The sequence below is a fragment of the Amblyraja radiata genome, chromosome 8 (genome assembly GCF_010909765.2).
Source record: "Amblyraja radiata isolate CabotCenter1 chromosome 8, sAmbRad1.1.pri, whole genome shotgun sequence".
Taxonomy (NCBI): Eukaryota; Metazoa; Chordata; class Chondrichthyes; order Rajiformes; family Rajidae; genus Amblyraja; species Amblyraja radiata.
In genome coordinates, this window is record NC_045963.1 from 203,839 (window position 1) to 221,479 (window position 17,641).

Here is a 17,641-nt window from a genome sequence, read left to right on the forward strand (position 1 = left end):
GGAAGAGGACAAACGGGAGTGGGATAGAGAATTGGAGTGTGTGCAGCAGAAAATACCAAACCAAATACTAAATAAATTACTGCGTCACCCAAAACTATGATTGGAACCCTGACTGAGTTCAGAATGGAAGCAAAACAGCAGTTGCTGGTTCTATGATCCAGGAAAGGGAAAGGACGATTGCTGGCAAAATTGTAATTTTATGGCAGGAACGATCCGTTTGGAATGGTGAAAGGGGAGCAAAGAGAAAGATGTTTGATGATGAAGTGCAGAAACAGCAGAGAAATGTCCTTTGTATATGAAAACGTTCGGATTGATCATGACATGAGGAACCCTATTTTACGTTGAGGGAAAAAGGATGTACAAAGTAGCAATGTTACAAAATGTTGAGATTTTAAAAACCAAGTCTTTTATTTATCCCATCAGATAAAGCATAAAACGATGTTTAATTTGACACTTTCATATCTTCAGTACTAAAAAAGTTATGGCCATTTCCATATTCAGAAATTGGCATCTTGTTCCCTATTGCTTTTTCATTGACTTAACACAAAAGCTGTGATCGAGAACATTTAAAAGCTGATAACTTTCTTAAAATTTAAGAGAACTGAAAACATTTATCAGTTATTATAGATTGAAGCATTCTGAAACAAATATGAGACAATCTTACTTAGACGACTTGAAATTAAAGCATATAATTAATTAGTTACCTAATTGTAGCTAATTACAAAATTCAATTACTAGATCTAAACATCTATCCATTTCTTAAGAATAGATTAACATTTTTAAATAGCCTAAGTGTCCAAATAACATTCACACAAGAATTCAGAATATAACCTAAATTTTAAATCTCATTGTCATGGGTTTATAGGCCAAATTGAAGGAATTTAATGTTTAATACAGGTGCACAACCTTTTATCCGAAATTCCAAATAACGAAAAGCTCCAAATAGCGGACCTTGATCCTTTTTGGTCCTTGAAGAAAGGTCCCTGAAGACGTTCACCGAGGGCAGCCAGCAGTGGTGCCAGCGGAACATCCGGTCAGTCCTCGAAGAAAGGGGAACTAAATCCCCACTCATAAAAGAGAAGGTGAGGGTATATTGCACGGGAGGGTTAATAATTGACAATCTGCTGCTGCCTGCCCGCTGAGTTAAAAAGTTCCCACGGTAGACTCACGATACAGTGTATCGTGAGTCTTGCGTGGGAACTTTTTAACTCAGCGGGCAGGCAGCAGCAGATTGTCGCTCCCTTCAGTTTCACCCCACCTACACCCCTCTACTTCCCGGCCATGTGTGTGACCCCTTCCCTCCCCGCTCCAGCTCCCTGCCCATTGCACCGGCGCGGGGGCTCTGCACTGTCTTCACGTCGGCGATGCCAGCAGGTCAGTGCCAGTCACCAGAGACGTCAGGACCAACGGGACACCGACCCCCAGGCCCACTGGAAGCACGGAGATCCCAGATCAGCAACTCCAGCCCAGCCCCACTCCAACTCCAGAGGAGTAGGGGCAGAAGCTGATGGTGTGCAAGGTAGGTCTTGTTCTTGGGGTGGCGCAGCTCGGGCTGTGGGCGAACTGCCACTTGTCGCCGTAGCGGCCCATCGGGGAGCGGATTCCTCTGGAGTTGGAGAGACAGGGAGACACAGCGGCTTTTGAGAATGGTGGGCAATCACTTCCAAAGTTCTGCCCACAGCCAGTACACCAACGGTGCTCCGGTGGCTGGGACGGCGTTCTGGCGGCGGTGACCTGAGTCCGGGGTTGAGCCGCGGGCCAGCGGCTGCGTATGCTGGACTGGAGGGCGGCAGCTTCGACCACCCCCGGGCCGCGGTGTTTGAACCGGCCCGTTTGCGGGGTTCGGTGAGCCGCGGGACTGTTGTGCCATCGCCCGGTGGGGAATCGCCTCAGCGCAGAGGGAGAAGAGGAGGGAAGAGACAGTAACCCTAAGATTTTTGCCTCCACCACAGTGAGGAGGTGCTTGGAGGACTCATTGTGGTGGATGTTAATTTGTGTTTATTGTTGTTTATTATTGTATGATTGTATGTATGACTGCAGGCACGAAATTTCGTTCAGACCGTAAGGTCTGAATGACAATAAAGGTATTCAATTCAATTCAATTAAATACCTCTCCTACACTTGTCTCCTCCACTAAGATCATCTCGCAGAGAATGATCCCAGCCTAACCCTCCCTATTCTCTCCTATTCTGCAAGAAAAAACTACAAATGATGAGAGGGATAGACAGAGTTGATGTGATCAAGCTTTTCCCTTTGAGAATAGGGAAGATTCAAACCAGAGGACATGACTTCAGAATTAAGGGACAGAAGTTTAGGGGTAACATGAGGGGGAACTTCTTTACTCAGAGAGTGGTAGCGGTGTGGAATGAGCTTCCAGTGGAAGTGGTGGCGGCAGGTTCGTTGGTATCATTTAAGAATAAATTGGATAGGCATATGGATGAGAAGGGAATGGAGGGTTATGGTATGAGTGCAGGCAGGTGGGACTAAGGGAAAAAAAAAAATTGTTCGGCGCGGACTTGTAGGGCCGAGATGGCCTGTTTCCGTGCTGTAATTGTTATATGGTTATATGGTTACATTGAACTCAAACTCGCGATCGAGTAACTGCCGGGATCGAGGCGCAAACTCGCGACCTTGCGGACATGAGCCGAGCACTCTACCACTGAGCCAGCCGTTAAAATCTACGCTAAAAATCTTCCATTCCGAAAGCCGAAAAATTCCGAATTGCGAAAAGTGTCTGGTCCCAAGGCTTTCGGATAAAAGGTTGTGCACCTGTACCTGTAAATTAATGGCCATTTAAATCAGCTTGCGAGTGGGATTTTCTGGAACGGGACCATTTGGAACGTTCAGGATGCGATGAATTTATACCCCCATATCTGCAGCAAATACACTGCCGGTTCTTTGGGGGAAAAAATCATCGTTTCGCAACTTAAAATGTGAATTAAATACATCTTAAGAAACACGTTTATACATAAAAATAAACTACTATCTTTTACTTGGTCCTCCATAAAATCCATCCCCGTTTTCGGCATTGACGGCTTCAGAAGCTGATTTTAAAATCATTCCAGCGATTAACTTGTCGGGTGATTTTTTTAAAAAAAACACACAGAACGGCCGTAGGAACGATTCTTTAGCAACATCTTGCACTCCAACAAATATAATTCAGGACCAGGTCGGGAAAAAACCCCGTTTTAACCCCGCCCCCCCCCTCCCCCTCAAACGCGCCAAAATCGCGCACACGGCCAGTGGCAGAATTGCAGCGCCTCTGAAGGTAAGTTTTGTAACATACCTATACAAAGCCAAGCAAATATAAAGGAGCCTGCCAACAAAGATGGGAATCCTGAAACATGGAAAACAAGACAGCAGATGCACTAGCAAAACAAATGATATCATCAAGACATATTTAATGGAAATTGAGATGGGGAGAATGGAATGGTCTAATTCTGATGGAAGGTCTTCAACCTGAAACATTTACTCTGTTTCCCAGTAATATGGCCAGACCGAAGGAAATTTAATTCAGCCAGGCCAGAGGAAATTTCCATCCTGAAATGGATGCATTAGACACGAGGAAGAATATTCAGTCAGCTCACCTGATTGACCACTTCAAAATAGATACTTAAGGTGGTGCTGGGATCCAAGCCACATATTTTCCACTGGCATGTACCACCAATACCCAATTCCTTAAACAATAAAAGAATATGAAAAGTTACCAAAGTACAGAACTTCTGAATTATCTTTACATACTAAATAGAGGAAAAAATATGACCGGAGAAAAAATTAAAGCTGCTGCAAAAGTTAGATATTTCAGATCATCTTCAATAATTAAGTCCAGCTATATTTACATTGCAACCTTGTCATGGTCGGGGAGCTTGTGTGTCTCAGTGACCCCTAGAGCTATGCCAGCGGGAGATTCGTCTCCTGTTAGGGTCTCCCATGCTGGACGGGTCGAAGGGTAGAGGCGAGACGAAGAGCGATCCACTGGTCCTCCAGGTTGGACGTTGAGCACAGGGCTAACAACCCTGTCTCGTAAAACAAATATGTTATGGAAACAGCAACTGAAGGAATTAACACTACTGAGTGGAGGACCTTCGTTGCTGCCCTACATGCCAGGAGGCATAATAGGCAGTAAGTAAGTAATATTTGCATTGGTTAGAAAATTCGGCAAAAAAATGCTGTCTGAAAGGATTATATTTTACCCAGATCTATGCATTGCCTTTATTACTTTTTTCTTGAGACTTAGTGGGAAGACTCTGAAAATGTTTTCTGATCTTATTCAATTGCAGAGCACGCACAAGAGTCGCAACTCCTGCTTCTGTTTCTTAAGTTCTTCTATAGATAATGTGCTATTAAGTTTTCCATGTAAGTTACAAGACTTTGGATTACCAATAACAAAAACATCCTGCCCGAATCCAGCTGACATTTTTAGCCACACATATCATGTAAATCAACTTACATTTTCAGATACTGAAGGGCCTTTGGAGTTCAGCGACACACAGGTCCCTATTGCTCCGGCAATTTTAAGTTCTCTGGTTGTCTAAAATAAAATATTTTACATAGGAAAGTCAGTATAGTGAATTGGCTATTTCTCTTTCACAACTACATCTGCAATAATGACAAAATAAGAGTAAAAAGCAATTTTTTAGAATACAAATAGCCTGGCATTATTCTCCACGCATGTGTACCAGAAGATTATCTAATGGATTTGTTGATTAAAGTTCAAAAGTTGCCTTGTCACTCAAGACAAATGTCTTTGCAAACATCATCAGATAGGTGGAAACTGTTGGTTGCCATAATCAGGCTGGTAGTTGGGAGAGAGGCCACATGCCTTTTGTTTTATCCTTATATCTCAATAAGTTGCAATGATCTCCCAATAAAAAGTATCCACAGCACAAGAGACACAAATTCCACCAAAGGCTCAGAGCAGTTAGAATCATAGGGTCATAGTGTGGAAACAGGCCTTTCGGCGCAACTTGCCCACACCAGCCGACATGTCACATCTACATTCGTCCCACCTTCCTGCATTTGGGCCATGTCCCTCTAAACCTGTCCTATCCATGTACCTGTCTAAATGTTCCTTAAACGTTGCGATAATACCTGCCTCAACTACCTCCTCCGGCAGCGCGCTCCACATACCACATTGTGTGAAAAAAGGGTGCCTGTTGATCGAGATCAGCGACAACAAAATTATAAGATTGCTCTGAATTATCTTCAGTAGCAAATAAACTGCATTGAATGTCTGAAGAAGGGACTCGACCCGAAATGTCACCTATCCATATTCTCCAGAGATGCTGCCTGACCTGCTGAGTTACTCCAGCACTTTGTGTCCTTTTGTGCACAGAATCAGAGCAATGAACAGTAACTGGAATAAGGAAGCAAAGGCCTGCAGGTAAAGTGGATAGATGATGTTTCAGGTCAGGACCCTTCTTCAGACTGAATGAACGGGGGTGGGGATGGAGGGAGAAAGTTAGAAGAGAGGAAGGGCAGGACAAAGTCATGCAGGCAATAGGTTGATACAGGTGAGGAGGGATTTTGCTAGGCAGATGTTTGGACACAGGCCAGAGATGAAAAGACAGAAGGTGTAAAACAAAGGTATTGAAGAGATGCAGAATGTGAAGTTAGAGGAAGGAATATGCATGAAAGGGGAGGGGAGGGGAGAGGAGATATAGTTGCAAGTCCAGGTGGGGCAACAGGGAGAAAGGGTGAGAAAAGAAGGGAGTGTATAAGGGGGAAGAAGGGAAAGGGGAACAGTAGGTGCAGGAGTAGGCCATCTGGTCCTTCGAGCCAGCACCGCCATTCACTGTGATCATGGCTGATCATCCACAATCAGTACCCCGTTCCTGCCTTCTCCCCATATCCCTTGACTCCGCTATCTTCGAGAGCTCTATCTAACTCTCTCTTGAAAGCATCCAGAGAATCAGCCTCCACTGCCTTCTGAGCCAGAGAATTCCACAGATTCACAACTCTCTGGGTGAAAACGTTTTTCTTCATCTCCGTTCTAAATGGAATACCCCTTATTCTTAAACTGTGGCCCCTGGTTCTGGACTCCCCCCACATTGGGAATGTTTCCTGCTTCTACCTTCAATCCCTTAAAAATATTATATGTTTCAATAAGATGCCCTCTCATCCTTCTAAATTCTAGTGTATATAAGCCCAGTCACTCCATTGTTTCAACATATGATAGTCCCGCCATCACGGGAATTACCCTTGTAAACCTACGCTGCACTCCCTCAATAGCAAGAATGTCCTTCCTCAAATTTGGAGACCAAAACTGCACACAATACTCCAGGTGTGGTCTCACCAGGGCCCTGTACAACTGCAGAAAGACCTCTTTGCTCCAATACTGAACTCCTCTTGTTATAAAGGCCAACATGCCATCACAAAGCAAGGTTTCTTCACTGCTTGCTCTACCTGCATGCTTACTTTCAGGTTACGTAGTTAATTACAATGGGAGAATTGAATGTTCATACCGTTGGGTTGTTAGCTACAACAAGGTGTTGTTCCTTCACGCTGAGTGGCCACATGCAAACTGGAGGAACCACACCTCTAACAACCCTAATCCCAACAAACAATCTGAAGAGTGGTCATGACCCTAAATGTCATCTACCCATGCTCTCCAGAGATGCTGTTCGACTCCGAGTTACTCCAGCACTCTATCTTTTTTTGTAAACCAGCCTGCAGTTCTTTTTTTCTGCCTTCAGGTATGTTATTCTTATTCCAATATGTGATTTACCTCCTCCACTGAGGCAAATCACCACCACGGCTAAGTAGCCACATACAGTCCACCGGCAGACTATATTTCATGGTAACTTATCTTTCCAAGCCTGACTCTGTCATCAGATGTTCAAATAGATTTGAACAAATTCAGCAGACAAGTAGAAACAATTTTTCAACTTTTTGAATTTTCCACTATCAGTTGTCACTCCCACCTGGTGCTTTTAAAATTAAAAAAAATTAACTAATGGACATCTAAACACTGATGAAGAAAAAAAACAATCATGCTGACAAGATCACATCACAAACTGTACGAGTAAAAGTATAACCATTTATTACAGATTCTGAACTATTGAGATTTTGCTCACAGATATTAAGTCTTTGTGGGCATCATTATGAATATGCCCTGCCTTGGTTTAACTTTCCAAAATGCTGAACATCTCACTTGTCCAAGTGAAATTCCATTTACCATTCCTTTGATCATGATCTTAGATAACCTTCGTGTCCACTACACCACCAGTTTTGGGGACATCTGCAAACTAACCTACATTCTCATCGTTAATATATGTGGCAATCAATATTGGACCCAGCATTGAACCCTGCATCACACCACTGGTCACAAGCCTCCAACCGTCAACCCCTCACTACCACCTTCTGTCTACTAACACTTGACAGGAAGGCTCTGCAGAGTAGTGCGTTCAGCCAAACGCACTATGGGAACTACACTCGCCCCCCTGCAGGACCTATACATCAGAAGGTGCAGATCCAGAGCCAGCAACATTATGGGGGACCCCTACCACCCCAGCAACGGACTGTTCCAGCTGCTACAGTCAGGCAAACGCCTCCGCTGTCATGCTGCGAAAACAGAGAGGATGAGACGGAGTTTCTTCCCACAGGCCATCAGGACTGTAAACTCTTATCTCACCAGGGACTAATTTACTGTACTAATTTACTGTTGTGTTGTGTCCTTTTAAAATTGTTGTTTTGTTTCCTAATATGTAAATACCGATTCTGGTCTATTCTGTTCTGTAGTTTTTGCACATTCCGCAGGCATTGCCACTTTCATTTCACTGCACATCTTGTATGTGTATGTGACAAATAAACTTGACTTGACTTGAACAGCACCTAATTTCCCACCCCTGGGTAGTCCACACCAGCATGACCACTGAATTCTTCAATTTTAGGTAGCCTGCACCCACTCTGTCCCTTTCTGTTTCCTCCAATCTACCCTGGTCCTCTCTCACATCTTCTCCCTTCCACCTTCTTCTGTGCAGTTAGCTCCTCACTTGTTCTGCTGCTACCACTTGCTACCCTCAATTAGTTCCATTCTTCCCCTTCCATTCCAAACAGATTCCAGAAACTGTAGCTTTTTGTTCTCCTTTTATCACTTCAAGTCAATCTCCACCTTTCCCTCTCTCATTTAACTTTCTGCAAATCAATGGTTCAACGGTACTTTATTGTCACGTGTACCTAAGTGCAGGCCGTCAGCGACTTACATTGTAGGGGAGTTACATAACTTGCATTTACGTAAACAGTTCACAATAGACCCCATTCTCGTTTCCTGAATGACCTGTGTTATTGCAATGTGAGGATGGCGAGGAATTCCCGTCCACTTCACAGATATAAAAGAAGCGCCCGGACTCGCTGCTCTTCCAGTTTCTGCCATTGTCAGTGCGACACTGGGGAGGCGAGTGAGAACGAGGGTGGCGGTACAGAGCAACCTTTCCACAAGATGCACAAGTGAGCCCTTCTTCACCAGCTGCCGCACCATCGGGTTGACCCAGCTGTTGCTGCGGCTCACACTGTAGCCTCTGGCCGACAGTGCTTTCTCCCCTCTCACCGTCTGCCGCTTCTTCTTGTCGACCTAGTCCCCTTTATACATTTTAAGTCCTCCCACACCTCCTTCATAATGTTGACATCGGTGTTTCCTCCCCTGAACTCACTGGTATCCATGACCTTCTCCACGGTAAATAGAGAGAAGCATTCATTTTGCAACATTACCCTTCATGATGCAGGGAGTAGTAGATAGGGAATGGATGTACGCAATAAAACAATCATTAAAAATACATATTTCAACTACAGGGAAACAATATTAAATGGTTTGTGAAACCATAAACTTGGTGATAATGTCTACTCAGGTGATAGACGGTCAAGCCAGTACTATTTAAAGTGCTAGACCTGTATTAAGATATTTGCTTACCTTAATCTCTAAACTGGCACCAAATGACATTCTGAAATCTCCTTGCAGACCTTTACTGAAAACCCTTTGGAATGTTTGCTTGAAGAGGGAAGTGTTGAACGAGTCTGCCATCACGATGTAACCTCTAGATGTGGAAAGATGGAGGCAGGCTGTGAAGTTATTTCACTACAAATATCCATCAGTGTAAATTTTTAAATATTCAGTAAACAAACACAACTGTTACAGGTACACACACTGAACTTTTTTTTCTCATTTATTAAACAGAGTACTATGTTTTGAGTACTATCTGAGGAAAGGTTTCAGCCCGAAACGTTGCCCATTTCCTTCACTCCATAGATGCTGCCGCACCCGCTGAGTTTCTCCAGCACCTTGGTCTACCTTTGATTTTCCAGCATCTGCAGTTCCTTCTTGAACAACTATGTTTTGCATGGTAGACAAAAATGCTGGAGAAACTCAGCGGGTGAGGCAGCATCTATGGAGTGAGGGAAATAGGCAATAACCATATAACAATTACAGCACGAAAACAGGCCATCTCGGCCCTACAAGTCCGCGCCGAACAATTATTTTCCCTTAGTCCCACCTGCCTGCAATCATACCATAACCCTCCATTCCCTTCTCATCCATATGCCTATCCAATTTATTTTTAAATGATACCAACGAACCTGCCTCCACCACTTCCACTGGAAGCTCATTCCACACCGCTACCACTCTCTGAGTAAAGAAGTTCCCCCTCATGTTACCCCTAAACTTCTGTCCCTTAATTCTGAAGTCATGTCCTCTTGTTTGAATCTTCCCTATTCTCAAAGGGAAAAGCTTGTCCACATCAACTCTGTCTATCCCTCTCATCATTTTAAAGACCTCTATCAAGTCCCCCTTAACCTTCTGCACTCCAGAGAATAAAGACCTAACTTATTCAACCTTTCTCTGTAACTTAGTTGTTGAAACCCAGGCAACATTCTAGTAAATCTCCTCTGTACTCTCTATTTTGTTGACATCCTTCCTATAATTGGGCGACCAAATTTGTACACCATACCCCAGATTTGGTCTCACCAATGCCTTGTACAATTTTAACATTACATCCCAGCTTCTATACTCAATACTCTGATTTATAAAGGCTAGCATACCAAAAGCTTTCTTTACCACCCTGTCTATATGAGATTCCACCTTCAAGGAACTATGCACGGTTATTCCCAGATTCCTCTGTTCAACTGCATTCTTCAATTCCCTACCATTTACCATGTACGTCCTATTTTGATTTGTCCTGCCAAGGTGTAGCACCTCACATTTATCAGCATTAAACTCCATCTGCCATCTTTCAGCCCATTCTTCCAAATGGCCTAAATCACTCTGTAGACTTTGGAAATCCTCTTCATTATCCACAATGTTACGGGTCGAAACCCTTCAACGTTTTGACCCGTAACGTTGCCTATTTCCTTCGCTCCATAGATGCTGCCACACCCGCTGAGTTTCCCCAGCATTGTCTACCTTCAATTTTCCAGCATCTGCAGTTCCTTCTTAAACACTATGTTTTGCATATCCTATTGTGCTGCTGCAAGAAAGAATGTAATTGTTCTATCTGGGTCATATGACAATATAACACTCTTGACATTGAAGAATAGATACTAATAGGAGCCAGTAATCAAACCGAGTGATGAAAATATCTTATGCAAACACTACATTATATATAACATCTGCTTAACTAAATGAGAACTGAGGTTTGAATATGTTTGGTCGATTGTGGAATTATTCAGTTTCCATCAGGCTCAACAAAATGAAAATTAAGCAGTTTCGCTCAATTGTAACAAGCTTTGACTTACAAATGATACGCCCAGCTGGCAATGTGAAAAGGGTCCCGACCCAAAATGTCACCTATCCATGGTCTCTAGAGATGTTACCAGAGCCGCAAAGGTACACCAGCATTTTGTGTCTCTTTTTGTAAAGCAGCATCCGCAGTTCCTTGCTTCTACCTACTATCTTGTTTTCTTTACTACTGGATTGTCAATGCATGGAATTAAACAGACATTAACAAATGCACAGAGGAATGGGCTCATCAACAGTTCTTCCATTTCTGGAATCACAAGAGTGGAGAAAGGATACATGACTCTAGCATCTCCAAGTGTCCCATAAATAAAGTAATCTGAACATTCTGAACTCAGCTTCCAATGGGGCAGGCCACAAAATAAAATGCTCAATTTGACATCCTGTTCCAACGAAACATCTTGGCATATACTATGAACTTATCTGCCCACCCCACCAAAAAAGTCAACTGACCTGGTGATAAATGTCATCAACCTGAAACATTAACTGTTGTTTGGCTCCCACAGATCAGTCTGGCCCACCGAGTATCTCCAGCATTTTTTAACATTTCAATTGACCTGGCACAGATTTTTCAAAGGAGCTCTTTTCATGTGAGTCTTCCTGTGCCTATGGGTTTTGTCTGGCCTTTCTTGATAACTGCATTGAAAGATGTCTTCTGTGTCATTAGATTCACGTCTGGTGTACAATGACTGGAGTACAAGATAAGGGAATAAAACGTTTGCCTAACAACCAAGATATCATTAGCCGTAGCAGTGTGAGAGTTTGAGGACATTCAAGTGTAGTTTTGTCAAGTGTAATGAAGAATCCACAATTTTCCAAAGGGGCTTACAAATAAACCTTCCCAAAACCAGCCTGTCTAATATAGACCATGCACAAAGATGAAAATAATGAGATGACTATTTCTGAAATTAATTTTAATTTGTTGGCAGCAGAGAAAGCTGTTCATTTTGAATTACTTTCATAGGTGCTCAGTCATTGGCAGTCATTTCACAAGTTAAAATTTTAAGTAATTTTTAAGTTACTCATGAAATTAACCGATAAAACCAGTAAATCATTCAGTCGAAACATAGGACACTGAGGATGCTGGAATCGAGAAAAAAAACCAATCTGCTGGAGGAACTCAGTAGGATGAGCAGCATCTGTGGAGACAGAGAAACAGTCAGCTCCATCGATGCTGCTCATCCCACTGGGATCCTCCGGCAGATTGTTTCTTGAAATGACTCTGCTGATTTTCTTTGTCATTTACAGCACAGGTGGAGGATGAGACAGGAAAAAAAAAAATAGTATTTTTGCGCTAACTCATTACTTAAATCACAGTATGTTACATGATGTTCAAGATGTTCATATGTAAGATTAAAAAAAAGCTCTGTTCCATTACACTGAGCCTGTGCAGAGATTTTATGACATGGCTAATCAAATGCCTCTTAGCAAATACTTAACCTCACCATGACTATCTGCAGTCAGTTTCTTAATCCCACTAGAAAAGGAAAGACTCCAGTGTTTGCCTCAGATTGCAACATCATTTTTTTTTTTAATGTTATTTGATGGGATCAATGCTACCATCCAGTGGCCACAACTAGGAAGTGCATTATTTAATCACAGAGTTTAGTATGCAAAATCTTAGAAGCAAATGCAATCAAAACTTTAAGGAGGATTAATGGAATTGAGCAAAAAAATCCACGTATATCTCGGCAATTCTATTCCTAATATTTTCCAGCAATAGACTGATTATTTTCATGCACCAGTGGAAAATATACCTTTCTCAGTGGAATGAGAAAAAGTAGCACAACCATTTACTTTTCTGTACAAAGCATGCCACACTTTTTCCCCCCAGTTAAATTGGAGGCATTCTTCTCCAATAATTAGACCCCATACTGCTTGCTTTCTTTGGAAAACACATACCCAGACAGGTTGCAGCAGCACTTTAACTCCAAAAGTCCAGTCTGATCCAGAGAACAAGCATAGATGTCAATGCAATGTCCATTCACTGCTGCACGGTTCGCCAGAGCCTCATAATGCTGTAGGAAGCAAATTATAAGAAGATTTTAAACATGTAACAGAAGAAATATTATCCCAATAAAGGTAAGAAAGGAAGAACAACCCCACTCATGTTGCCAGCAGTGAAGAGGCAGATGTGCAAGAATGAAGAAGAGAACTTCCGTAACCCTTTACTAAACCTCGGGATATCAGATTGATTTGTCATTAAGGTATCGGGTTTTTGAGGTCAAATGCGATTTGTGCATTGCAGGTTTCCAAAAAGAGGCGGTGGATATGGCAGCATTGTAGTTAACCAACTGAGCTTGTATCCAGTGGCATGAATCACAGAATATCAATATTTAAATAGTGCTGTGGAATATTCTGTTTTCACATGAGGAGCTTGGCATCGGTCTACAGTATATTCTTGTGTTCAAGAAGGAACTGCAGATGCTGGAAGATCGAAGGTACACAAAATTGCTGGAGAAACTCAGTGGGTGCAGCAGCATCTATGGAGCAAAGGAAATAGGCGACGTTTCGGGCTGAAGAAGGGTTTCAGCCCGAAACTTCGCCTATTTCCTTCGCTCCATAGATGCTGCTGCACCCGCTGAGTTTCTCCAGCAATTTTGTGTACCTACAGTATATTCTTAGTTACTACAGTTTGCCTTCAACCCACCTGCTTTTTGCTTGAAGCTTTGAATCATCATGATTTGCATGATTTGGGAATGATGTGATTACATGTGCTATTATTTCAAAGTACCACCTAAAAAGCTGGTTAACTGAGACTCCTGGAAAAGCAGGAATATCCATCAGTCGTAAGGAGGTTATATTTTTCCAAGGAGGCTTTGTCAATGTCCGTAAACCTGTCCCAATGTCTTCCTGGTAATACCTTGTAGTGACGGAGATCAGAATAGAGCATGTATTGGTAGTCTAGTGTTGGGCATGTGGCCAACAAAGCCTGCCCGTGGGAAGAAGCTGAATGTGAGAAGAGCTTTAATGCTGATGAAGCTGGCCTGGGAGAAGGTGCCGACATTAGCTCACATCCTGCCAATGGATTTAGCACCATACACTAAGACAGTCTACATCTTTTATGGAATTGAAAAGGAATTTGCATTGCTACATGAAGGAAACATTTGAAGAGCAACGGGGATGGGACTAATTTATAGTTCCTCTGAGAGCTGGCATAGGCACAATGCTGTAATTGCCAAGTAATCCTAGCAATAAATATCTTTTTGCCAAACCCAATGGTTCCCACATTTTTCTATTTCCAAACAAGGTAATAAAGATAAGAGCGTGGCACTTGATCAATTATCTCCGTAAAAGGAGAACATAAAACAATCTATAGATGTATAAAGCTAAATGGGTTAATAGGGATGACTAAAATGACCATAGAAACATAGAAAACATAGAAAATATGTGCAGGAGTAGGCCATTCAGCCCTTCGAGCCTGCACCGCCATTCAATATGATCATGGCTGATCATCCAACTCAGTATCCCATACCTGCCTTCTCTCCATACCCCCTGATCCCTTTAGCCACATCTAACTCCCTCTTAAATATAGCCAATGAACTGGCCTCAACTACCTTCTGAACCAAGATAGGAGAATGAATTTGTGAACTAAATGTGCAAATCATTTAGTAACAGATTAATATTTTTGTCGTTTATGTTGAAACAGATATAATATTCATGTGCAATCAGTTCATTTAAACAACCGTAAATGAGAATAAATTACTCTTAAAATGAGTGGATTCTTGCACTAAATGAAATGTACTTGGGGAATATACCATATCATTCACTTGCCCAAATCGCAGATATTTTACATCAGAGACTGTACAAGTAATAACATTTGGTCTTCATTATACTCACGGCAATGCCAAAAACAAGTTTATAAAAGACGACTGACCTTGGTTGCTTTCTTCAGAAACCGTGCGTTGTCCTTTTCTATATCATGCCAGGAACGGATCGGTGTTTTTAGTTCATCGCCCACCACTATGCCTGGTCCCTGGGTTGGTGGTCCTCCAGTAAACAACATTATTCTTGCTCCAGTATTTGGAAAACTGCCCTGTGGCAAAGAATCCAAAATCAATACCCTGTCACCCAAAATGAAAATTGTGTACTGTGCAAGTTCAAGGGTATTCATCTTCAAAGCACCTTTTCATAAAATAATTTGAAACAAGAGGACTACAATGGCAAAGAGCATGGTTTCGGAAAAAAAGACCTCCACATAAACACACTTCTTCCAATAACATCTCTTACCTTAAACAACAGTCTTTTATATGGTACCTTACCAAATATCAAATATTGTAATTGATATTTTCTATTAAAATCTCAGAATTCTGAAGAATACCCACTGAATAACCCATGGGTTATAAGATTTCTATTGTGCACACTTCCAATCAAAAGCATAAATCTCAGAAAATGCTTCGGGATAGGACAGTTATTTTCCATTCCATCATTCTATAAAAGATACTTTAATAACACAGGGCAAGGCGCGCATTAAAAAATATTTAGCGGGTCATTAATATGACCAATGTCCCGATTCTCTGAAAGCTGTCTGCATTTAAGGAATTTTCAATTCTCTTTGGAAGCAATTGCTGTATCTTTCTTCCAAACTCCTACCACAAATAATTGCCAGTTGAATGAGGAAAGCTCAGAATGGTGTATGTTGATATTTTTCCTTCATAAAGGAGATAATCGGATTACCCCATCTCCCGACAAGTATCTTAGAATTATGTATCTTCTAATTGGAGTATAAATAAAAGTAATCCAACACGATCTTGCGTATGTTCCTGACAGGGGATCAGGCAATAAGCCATGAGAAGCTTCTGATGTCAAAGTCCCCCAGAAGGGCCCAAAGCCCACAGACATTCAGTTCAATACCTCAAGCAAACCGACAGCAATGGAAAGAGCTACGCCAGTCGAACGCAAAGGTCTTTTCCCCTGAGGTACAGGCCACGGATCCCTCTGAAGCTCTCCAAGCAGATCAGTCAAATTCATATCAATTTTATGAACTGGCTGCAAGAACCTTAATGAAAAAGAGCACATCATCTTACAATGTAAACTGAAATATTCATAAGTGTAAAGTATCACAGTAATGCCTTTCAACTCTTTAAGTAATGCAGGAATTGGTGGACAAAGATTTAGCTCAGAGGTGTTTTACCTAATTGTTTTCCATGTGAAGACAACTGAACGTAAAAAGAGAATGTGCATCCAATGAAGTGTTTGATGTAATTAGAAATACCTCCCTTCCCCAGACTCATCAATCTGATAATGAAAATGACGGATGGAAGATGCTCATGAGCACTCTACATTAATTAATAATTTGAGTGCAAGGTGACAAGGAAATACTGTATCCTGGAATAGATGTGAACAAGTCTAATCAGAATTAAATGGAGCCACTTTGCGAATCTTTGAGATAATCTGAGAATGAAGTATGAACTGTAGCACAAAATTTAAAGGTAGATAAGACACAGACTCACTTTGAAACCAATTGCAAAAAGTAAGATTGATAATAGATGATCATACCAGAATGGACACAAAACAGCAGGTTATCATTTGAATTCTAACCAATAATTACAAAATGATCAAATCTTCATTATAGGCAACAAAAGAAAATGGGAGCCATAGGAGCCTCTTTGACCCTCAGACATATCATGTAATGCAACAAGGGCTGATCTGTTCTGGGTTTCAACTCCTCTTGCCAATTACTAATAGTCCTCAAATCCCTGAAATATATAACTACCTCTTCTTGAGGTATCCCCAGTCACTTAGCTGCGACATCCCTCCAACATAGAGAATTCTAGAGATATACCACCCACTACAAGAAGAAACTACGCACCTTGGTTTTAAATAATCCTTATGCTGTAACTAGGGGCCCCATTCTTCAGGTTAGGGGGCGCTGCTCTGGCGGCTGCCTTGTCAGCAGCGCATCAGTTTTTTTCAACTTTTTCTTATTTTTTAGTATGTTTTAAAGTATGTATTTTGTGTTTCTCGGTGTGTTTTGTGTGGGGGGTGGTGTGGGGGGGTAAGGGGGAAACCGCTTCGGTCGCCTCCTCCATGGAGAGGCGACTTTTTCCAGGTCGCCTCCCCCGTGGCCTAACATCAAGGATCGGCGCGGCCTTTCCCGGAGACGCGCCCGGGCGCAGGGTGGACTCTCGGCGTGGAGCGGGCAAGCCCTCGCTGGGGCTCGCTGGAAGGGAGCGCTCCGTTTCGCTGGCCCGGGGCAGCCGGCAGCCTGAAGTTGCGGCCTGAAGTCGCGGTCTGCAGAGCTCCAGCTGGTGGGGGACCCGGGGGAAGAAGAAGCCATCACAGCCGGCCCGCGGCCAACTTCTACCGCGGGGCCGGCATGGACTTACCATCACCCCTGGAGGGGAGCTTCGACCGCCGGCCCTGCAGTCTACGGTGCTTCTGGCTGCGGTGGAGACTTTAAATCTCGACCGCCGGCCTGCGGCCTACAACAACTTAAAGCCGCGGTCTCCGGTGAGGAAGAGCCGATCCTGGACTGACTCTGGACTCTGGTCCTGTCCATGGGGGGGAAATGGAGGAGGACTGGCCAAATTTTTGTGCCTTCCACCACAGTGATGAATGCTGTGGTGGATGTTTGTGTTACATTTTTATTGTGGTTGTGTGTTCTTTATTATTGTATCGCTGCTGACAACCCAAAATTGCCCCTCGGGGACGAATAAAGTGCTTTGAATTAGAAACATAGAAACATAGAAAGTAGGTGCGAGAGTAGACCACCAGGTCCGTCGAGCCCGCACCGCCATTCGCTCATGGCTGAACACTAAACAGACACACTTACCCACAAACAGTAGACACAAGACACAGAACACAAGACACTACCCTCCCCTTTATACCGCTATCACCCCTCTCCACCCCAAGAACCTCGTGATCTCCTGGGGGAGGCAAAAAACCGGATAAAAACCCAGGTCCAATTCGGGA

General features: G+C 42.8%; 1 protein-coding gene across 2 annotated transcripts in view; it reads right to left on the reverse strand.

The window, feature by feature from the left end:
• LOC116975802 (protein transport protein Sec23A) overlaps positions 1-17,641 on the reverse strand; it is a 53,071-nt gene that overhangs the window by 10,862 nt on the left and 24,568 nt on the right. For both annotated transcript variants that reach the window (XM_033025021.1, XM_033025023.1), the window contains exons 7-12: positions 15,581-15,725; positions 14,604-14,762; positions 12,629-12,744; positions 8,909-9,032; positions 4,451-4,531; positions 3,588-3,677 (exon numbers count right to left, since the gene is read on the reverse strand). In XM_033025021.1, coding sequence (XP_032880912.1) covers positions 3,588-3,677; positions 4,451-4,531; positions 8,909-9,032; positions 12,629-12,744; positions 14,604-14,762; positions 15,581-15,725 — 715 coding nt within the window. The remainder of the gene's footprint in view (positions 1-3,587; positions 3,678-4,450; positions 4,532-8,908; positions 9,033-12,628; positions 12,745-14,603; positions 14,763-15,580; positions 15,726-17,641) is intronic.